This window comes from Mastomys coucha, unplaced genomic scaffold, assembly GCF_008632895.1.
Source record: "Mastomys coucha isolate ucsf_1 unplaced genomic scaffold, UCSF_Mcou_1 pScaffold14, whole genome shotgun sequence".
Classification (NCBI taxonomy): Eukaryota; Metazoa; Chordata; class Mammalia; order Rodentia; family Muridae; genus Mastomys; species Mastomys coucha.
In genome coordinates this window covers 48248352-48257855 of record NW_022196896.1, presented here as the reverse complement: position 1 = coordinate 48257855, position 9504 = coordinate 48248352, and the positions used below count along the sequence as shown (strand labels likewise).

The window sequence follows — 9504 nt, the reverse complement described above, 5'->3', positions numbered from 1 at the left end:
CTACACAGAGAAACCCTGTCTTGAAAAACAACAACAACAACAAAAACAAAAAACAAAAACAAAAAAAGAAAAGAAAAGAAAAAAAAGACACTAGATTTTGCATTTATTAATCAATCTCTGGTATTATGACTTGAGCATTTTATAAAAGCTCCTGAAGTAGTTCTCTTTAGCTGTGGTTGAAAATCTCTCTCCTTGAGCTGGAGAGATGACTCAGCCATTGAGAGCATTGATTACTCTTCCAGATATCCTGAGTTTACTCCCCAGCATCTACATGGTAGCTCCCAACCACCTGTAATGGGATCTGATGCTCTCTTCTGGTGTGTCTGAAGACAGCGACAGTGTACTCACATACATAAATAAACAAATATTTAAAAAAAAAATCAAAAACCAAAAAAACCTTTCCCCTGAGAGAACGAGAAAGCATTATGCAGATGGACTACATATATTCTCCCGCATAATGGGTCTGTGGGTTACATCAGAATAAGGCAGTTACTAATGAATTATGACTTCTGTCTAGCTATATGTTCTCAAGGGACTGACATACTTGGCTAATATAATATCAGCTCTGGAAAGAAGCAAAGAAATGTGGTAATCGGAACAAAAACAGCATAAGGGAAACAAAGACATCATTCTACTCTATTCTATTCTAGTATAAAGAAATGTAATTGGAAGACACAGTTTGTTTTTCAAATTAGAAAGGAAATGATGGATTATCAGTAAAAGGTGTTGGGACAACTGGGTGGCCATCTGGAAAGAATTAAAGTTGGATCTATACCATAGATCCAACAACAGAGCAAATCCCAGATGGATCAAAGATTTAAGTATAAAAAGTTAAATCACCAAGTAATTTTTAAAAACATAGAATGATGCTTTTTGTGATTCTTGAGACTAAAGGGCCCTTTTTAATGTACTAAAATCAAAACTGAAATTTCAAAAACTAAATGAGAAAGATGATCATGTCATAGGGCATGAAAAATGCCTGGACATGGTTAGAAGAAAACAGGATAATGAGATAGGGATTATGATTAAAGAACACTATTTAAAAGCGTGATAATGACCAATGGCCAAAGACTGAGGCCAAAAGCTTCACATATACACTAACATTCTCTGTGAGTAGGAAGAGGAAACCAAGGACCCCTTGCACAAGTTTCAAGCACAGATGAAATTGTGTAGCATCCTATTTCTCCTCATCTATAAGTAAATACCTTCCCTCACCACAAAACTGATTAAAATATTGAAATGAAGAGGAGTTAAAAGAGAAACCAGGGGAGTAGCAAGTAAGGAGACATTTACTGTGATATCCTATGGATGGAAAAGTTTCCTGAGACCAACTAATGAATCCAGAAAAAAAGTTCTGAGATATTACATAATGATATTTAATTGTTACCTAATTACCAGTTATTAAAACAGAATCTCCTTTTTAGGATTGCTCTTATGCTATGAAGAAATTTATCCGTAATTCTCATTGGTCTTACAAAAGAAAAGGAACCCAAAAGAGGCCTTACAATGAGTGACTAACCTAAGTTCTGTTATAATTAAATATATTGAGGTCAATTCCACTGTTGGCTTTGAAATGCAAAATTATACCCCCAAAGACACAGTAGTGTCAGATTCTCTATGTGCAAAAGGGAAAACTAGGGTCCCTTTCTTACTGTTCTTCCTGGTAGTTGTGTAACTAAAGTGAACATCAGTCAGAGCTACCACAGCCTCACTTTCTATATCACACGCAGCTTCTGAATGAAGATGACCACATGTTTCACAGAGTGGGACTTATGGGGATGCTTAAAAGGCCTGTCAAGGAACTGTCTGGCACATGATCACCCTTTTAGACATACAAATATGCGGTGGCCATTATTGTCTATGCCTATGTGATCATCCTTTTTTTTTTTTGAGACAGGGTTTCTCTGTATAGCCCTGGCTGTCCTGGAGCTCACTCTGTAGACCAGGCTGTCCTCGAACTCAGAAATATACCTGCTTCTGCCTCCCAGGTGCTGGGATTAAAGGCGTGTGCCACCACCGCCTAGCCTGTGACCATTACTCTTAAACTCCTTAGGCATTTGATCAGTGTTGAGCATAGATTGACTGAATGTTATCCACTAATACACAGGCACAATGATTCTAGAGGGTTTTTCCCCTCTAAATCACAAGGAGTACTCTCTAAAGTAAAACATCATAGATAAGAACACCTAGGGACTTCCCTGGCCAGCTCTGTTGCCTACAGGAAGGCATTTTCTGCTGTGTAGGTTATGTTATATTTCCTTCATTATTGGAAATGCAGTCACATAGGCTCAGGATCAAAGACAGAGTAGATAAGATATTGATGATAAGTTGCTTCTGTTAAGCTGGGGCAATGCCTCAGTTAGTATAGGGATCACTCTGAGAAAAAAACAGATCACAGTTTGGATGCCCAGAATGGGAGTAAAGGCAGATAGTGCAGCACATGTCTGTAATTCCAACATTCCCATCGCAAGAAGGGAGGTAAAAACAGGAGAGTATCTAGAAGTTCATTGACCAGGTTGCAAACAAGCTGGAGCATGAGGACCATCATGGGGTTATTCTCTGAATTCTGCATATGTCTTCAAACACACACACATACACACACATGTACATGCATATGCAGGCACATACAAGCACATGCACAACACACACACAAACATGCAAATTTTTTCACTTATTTCAAAGATGCCGTTTTATTAGATTTTGAGTGGAAGAATTTTGTAAACGTCATAGTAACTTTAAATAATGCTATTGATTACTACAAATTAGAAGCACAAATCAACATTAATGCTATTCTCATTTGACAGAATTAAGTGTCAGAAGATCTATCAGGGTTTTTATAAGCTTTTAATTAGTGATGGGTAAGAGGCAGAAATGCTTGCTTATAGTTCACAGGAACAGCAGGAGCATGTGCAAAATAAAAACAGACTGTAGCCTCTACCTAGTTCTTTCTTTCAAGTCAAGAATCAAGTGTGTGGCAGTTTACTGTGCCACAAAAACAAGTCAAAATGCGAAACAGACTTTGGGTTTGTAAAGCTGAAGACCTAGACCTGTACCCTGTGGTCTACAACTGTATGATCCTATAAAGAACAGATAATCTCTTAGCTTTAGTTTTCTTGATTGGGCTGCTCATCATGCCCACAGGTTTGAAGGTATTGTGGCGGATCTTCACCAAGACCTCATGTTGTGCGATGATGTTGCCACTGCTGCTGCTCCACACCTAAGAACACTTAAGATAACCGATGTGCCTCTCTCTAGTAGGTGACAGGTAGATATGAGTTTGCACTGGCTTATTCATCCCTAGAAGCCACACTCTTAACACATTCTGAGGTGTAGGGGAAGGAAAGCAGAGTGGTTCCAAATGTCTAACTGATGCTAATGTCATTAATTATACAAATATCATACAACGTTTAATAAATATGCTGTTCGGCTATCAGAACCTTGTCTTTTGAGAATATATTTTTAGTAAAGAAATTTATCACATTTAAATGTTTTATTTTGTGTGGGTGGGCAGGGGGAATGTGTGCTGCAGCAAACTTCTGCAAGCCAGGGGATCAGGTCATTAGTCTCAATGACAGGCAGCTCTAACTACCACGTTATCAACCCTTGGTTACTAAACTCTTTTCTTCATATATTCTTGAATTATTGTGGAGATGTTTCTTCTCAGAGAGAGAGACATTTACAAGCACAGACCAAGCTTACCCTTACACTCAGGTATGACCAAGTGATGGATTTTCACAAATTTAGTAGTAATAAACAGAAAATGGAGTAAGACGGTGAATTCTATTTCTTTCCTCTTTTAAGGATGTATGAAAAGACTCTTAGGACCCAGAGAAGTATGCAATTACAGACAAAAGAACTCTGGGTTCTTGTTCCCTGGTGAGACTCAGATAGAGAGGAGGATTACTAATGAGGAATGTGTCAGACTGTGGCCAGGACAAAACAAGATGCCATTGTGCTAAGTTGCTAACCACAAAGCGAGGAATATGAGGTGTAACAACTAGAATTCCCCTAGTTATCTTAGACACTGTGGTCTTTTGTTTATAAGTGAGGAAAATGGAGCCTAGCCAGGTAAACTCACCATCCTAACTTTAATACCATTTTTAATAATGAGATTATTCTTAGGAGGTAAAGGAGTTTGTGCTAAATGTTAATAGGTTTTACAGGTGTAACACTAGTTCTCCTTAGGTTGGAAACAGGGCAGGTCTAGAAATAAACAGATTTGATGGTAAGGAATTCAACAACAGTAACACGGGGTTCCATCTAACAGAGACTGAAGGGAAGTCATGGACAGTCTTTGAAAATAAAACATTTCTTTTTCTGAGGCTCTACACTGTTGAGAGAAGTGGGCAGGCAGAAAGATGAGAAGGAGGAAGAAGAAGAGGGAAAAAGGAGGACTTGGCCTCCTTAACCACTGCTCTTCTAGACATTTCTATCAAACAACTTAAACCAGTGGTGCTTCAGAACCCCAGAGGTTGCCCGACAAAGCTATGTGAGCCTTTGTAGAAGCAGCAAGACTAATCCATAAAGCCTTCCACTCTAGTAAACAGAACTTCCCTCCTACAGTAAATGCTGATGAGTGTAGGAAACTGTAGGTAAGAAAAGAGCGATGGACAACAGTGACTGCATCCCCACTTCCTTCAATACTCTAGAACAACTAGCCCTGCAAAGGCTGCTGGTTAACTCCTGGTCACTAAGATGCATGCTTGAATAATGCAGAAAATCCATCGGATAAAGGACAGATGTGAATGAAAAATAGTGGAGAAATAGTGTAATCTCTTCCACAAAATTATAGGTTGAAAAGAAAACTGATTGAGGAGCCGAAAAGATGGGTCAACAGTTGAGAAAAATTGCTGCTCTTCCAGGGAGCCCAGGTTTGAGTCTTAGCATTCTCAACAATTATTCATGATCTTCTGTAAATTCCTATTCCAGAAGATCCCATGCCCTTTTATAATCTCACCAGGTACCCCCCCCACACACACAGTGCATACATATACATTTAGGAAAGACATTCATATGCATTAAATAAAAATAAATAAATTAAAAAGTGAATAGACAATTTTAAGATAAGAAAATTGTCAGGCTCTGACAGTACCTGACTAACACAGATGTAGAGGCTCACAGACATCCATTGAACTGAGTACAGGGTCCCCAATGAAGGAGTTAGAGAAAGGACCAATGGAGCTGGAGGGTTTGGAGCCCCCTAGGACCAACAACAATATGAACTAACTAGTACCCTCAGAGCTCCTAGGGACTCAACCACCAACCAAGGAATATACATGGTAGGACTGATTGTTCTGGCAGCATGTGTATAGTAGAGGACTGCAAAATCAATCATCAATGGGAGGAGAGGTCCTTGGTCCTGTGAAGGTTCTGAGCCCCAGTGTAGGGGAATGCCAGGGCCAATAAGTGGGAGAGGGTGGGGTGGCAAGCATGGGGAGGGGGGAGCCAACAGGGGTTTGTTCTTGTTTTTGTTTGTTTCTTTGTTTGTTTCTGGGAGTGGAAACTGGGAGAAGAAAAATCATGTGACATGTAAATAAAGAAAATATCTAATTAAGAAAAAGAAAATTGTTTGAGAATTTCTGGGAGCAGAATGAATTCCTCTCAGTCTGTCATTTATGTGATTCTCAAAACTGTGGTATCACATCTAATTGTTTTCTCCTTTAAAAACAACCCTCAAGCTAGGTGGGGGTGATGCATGCCTTTAATCCCAGCACCCTGGAGACAGAGACAGGCAGATCTCTGAGTCTGAGGCCAGCCTGGCCTACAGAGGGAGTTCTAGGACAGCCAGGAATACACAGAGAAGCACTGTCTTGACAAACAAAAACAAAAATAAAACCACCAAACAAAAAGAATAAATAAATAAATAAATAAATAGATAAAAAAGTATTTTTCTTTAATGATCAGGAAGCTATATCCATTTTAATTCATAATTAGTCCCTTTCTTTCTGCTTTGTCTTGTTTTGTTTAACTTTGCTCTACTCTTGCCAGCACATATATGTGGATAATAAGTAAGATGTCTCTATCACAGATCAGCTTTCAGCAGCAGAAAACCCAAAGCAAGAATCAGGATAAGGCACAGGCCAACTCTCCTTTACCCACAATGCTCAAGCCCATGGTGTTGTGAATGTTGGAAGCTCTTTTCAGACTTTAAAATACTTACATGAAATTGAACATCTCTAACATGAAATTTTAAACACAAAAGAATTCAGAACCCCAAACTTTTAAGCATCATGTTAGAATTCAAAATGTCTAGATTTTGGAGCACTTCAGAGTTCAGATTTATGGTCAGCAATGAACACTCTTTAAGAGTAACTTTGATTAAGTTGAAATGTTAGCTACCAAAGTCTTATTGCTGTGGTTGCTGTTGCTATTGCTGTTAAGGTGGGGAGCAAAGATAACTGCTACAAAGCTGAGCTAGCTGATGGAAGCCTATAATCTAAATCATTCGGGAGGTTGAAGTAAGAGGATTGATGTTTTGGGCTAATGTTTCCTATACCATGAGATCTTGCCTTAAAAAGCTGAACCAAACAAAACCAAAACCAGTTAATGAAACAAAAGCAAAGACAATTATTGATAACAGAATTAACAAAGCTATTTTTTGTCAAGACAAATGTTAAGAATACAGTCAATATACTTTTCTTTAAGTTTTGTTTTGTTTGTTTTGTTAAAAGCATTTTGCTCAGTAACCAAAGATATACTGGAATTAACTATGTAGTCCAGGCTGGCCTTCTACCAGTCTCCCCTATGCTAGGTTACTATTGTGTGCTCAATGTGTGTCTAAGATCATAGAAATTCTTAATGTTACACAAATAGATGCTACACACTTATAATACGGGAAAAGTCAGTGTGATAACTTATGCTTTCCACTCCCCATGCCCCATAGTATCATACACAGGAGCTAACTGCTGCACCGAAAGTCTCACAGATGTGTTCTTAGAACACTTGTCAAGGAAAGGAAGCTGTCCATCATTTATCTTTAAAACAATAGTATTCTAGATTTTTCGAAGAGCTTTCCTCTAGCATTCAAAACCCCATGAAGCTGCTCCTTAGAAAAAGATTTTATGAAAATGTACAGTTAGTCCATTCAGAAGACACAAAGGGGAAAAATATGAGAGAAACCACAACTCTTTGCAATAAGTTTCCATCTCCCTGTATGTCGTACTTCTTACTCTCAAACTCTGCCTGACTCAGTTTACCCCCTCAGAGGCATGAACTTCAATGTACTTTAAGAGTAACTACAAGCTTCTAGGGATGGTGGTCCATACCTTTAATGGCAGTATTTGGGAGTCAGAAGCAGACAGTTCTCTACTGAGTTCCAAATCAGCTAGAGTTACACAGCGAGGCCCTGTCAAAATTGTCTATAATGTTTAATGCAATTTGCATTCAGGCCCAATAACATTATCAGCCTCCTAAGGTTGTTTATCCCATGGATCTTGTACTGAGTTGCAATGGAATAAATTAGATTCATTCAGACCCTAAGCTAACATTGAGATGAGGAGACTGTGGCCAGGTTTTTGCTGCTGTTGTCCGACAAATGCTTGGAGAAGTATCGCACATCTTCCACTGCTTTATTCCGCCTTCCCTATGATTGTCAAGATCAGTAAGGCAATTGATTGATTCCACGAGTTAGCTATGTTTTCTACTGAGGCAAAGTTAATCATTGTCAAAATTAATCAGAAAATTCTCCTATAACGGTTAACTACTACCTTTAACAAACTTGCTGTAAAACAGTAAAATTAACCAAGGCTTGTCTCACTGTAACCAGTGTTTCAGTATTTCCTCAATGAACATGGAAATTATACCTTCGACCAAAGAAGTGAGCAAGGTAACATTAGCTGCTTTCCGTCTTCCAGCTGGCAAGTTTAGGCCAAGCCTATCCAGTTTCTCTCTCAGGCAACGACCACCATTCTTGGATTTTGCTCTGTCCAAAATCAAATAAAAATCAAGTTTGGTTAGACAACACTTAGAAGAATTGTGAGATGGCATGACCTCATGGGGAGATACCATACTCAATAGAAGATAAAAATATGGAGTGATATCAGGTCGGTTACAAGAGACAGGGTGGTGGGACACAGCTCCAGCTTACCTCCTCAGAATGCCTCCCAGAAGTGAAGCATTGAGGCACTCCGGTGGTGAGAGGCGCCTCTTTACCTCAGCAATGGTCACCTTGTATTTGGAAGTAGAACTGAGAAGAGACAAACGACCAGGAACTGAGCAAAACAAGTCTGTGGGGTTGACCACACAGGTGCCACCTTGGGAGGGAAAAATGTATATGTTAGTAACAGCGAAAGAGTACAGTTCTCTGAGAAGCAGGCCATATCAAAAGATGCATGGGGACAGTTGTTTAGCCACCAATTATATCAAGCTATTCAGAAGATATCCTTCCGAGTACTAATTAGGGTTTTGTGTGTCACAGAGAAAATGAATCTGTGTGTACCATTGTAATTCCAGACAAAATCAGCACCTTCTAGAAAATAGACCTATCCTGTAGTGTTAATTTTAACATTATTACATCAAGGAATGCATCAGTTCATTAATGCCCCCAAATCAAGGCTTAACCCAGAAAATTAGTTGCTATTGGTTCACAGTTACATGTGCTTGTACACATAAACAGAAGAGACAGAAACCTATGACACATGCTTTTCTTTTCCCACCAAAAAAAAAAGTTTATAAATTGCCTTTTTTTCTTCACCTGTCCCTGAGCCTAAGTCACCAACCTTTATGTACACTAACAAAATCACCTGCTCATCACCAAAAATGCAGGTGACAAGCCCATCAAACCTGGGCAGCATACTTCAATTTGCAGTGTCAGCACAGGTATCAAACACCATATAAGGTCTGGGGTTGGCTGGTTACCTGTGTTAAATATTACTACTATGCTTATGATGGCTGTTTCATCACTGCCACGAGACTGCAGGGCATCGGAAACCACGAAGAGTAGCAACACTGGAGCATTCTGCCGTGATAGAGTTACTGGAGCAGGAGGTCTCTGTCTCCAAGTACATCGCAGCCTCTTGAGCCTCACATTAGAAATAGCATACTCCATTCCCTAAGGCAGCTCCCACTGACGAAAACACACTTGCAGACTCGAAGAGGAGTATCACTGGCCAGAGTTTTGTTTGTTTGTTTGTTTTTTTGTTTTTGTTTTTGTTTTTGTTTTTTTATAAGATAAAGTTTTATTTTAAAACAATTTTAGAATTACAGAAAGGTTGTGAAGATTATACACTGAATTTTATGTATGAAATACAATTTTTACCTCTCGCTAACCCTAGAGATGAGTATGGTATATTTTCACAGTAAATTAACTAACATACATAGTTATCAATTAAAATCTACCCATAAATTATTTATATTTTCTTATTTTTGACCCTAAATTTTTTTATTAGATATTTTCTTTATTTACATGTAAATTTCTCCTTTCCCAGTTTCCTCTCCGAAAAACAAAGAAACAAACAAAAACAACAAAAACAAACCCCTGTTGCCTCTCCCTTCCCCATGCCTGCC

At 38.8% G+C, this 9504-nt stretch overlaps 1 protein-coding gene across 2 annotated transcripts in view; it reads right to left on the bottom strand.

Annotated features, from left to right (window-relative positions):
• Tfap2d (transcription factor AP-2 delta) overlaps positions 1-9504 on the bottom strand; it is a 57563-nt gene that overhangs the window by 32646 nt on the left and 15413 nt on the right. For both annotated transcript variants that reach the window (XM_031366965.1, XM_031366963.1), the window contains 2 exons: positions 8087-8252; positions 7803-7921 (listed from right to left, as the gene is read on the bottom strand). In XM_031366965.1, coding sequence (XP_031222825.1) covers positions 7803-7921; positions 8087-8252 — 285 coding nt within the window. The remainder of the gene's footprint in view (positions 1-7802; positions 7922-8086; positions 8253-9504) is intronic.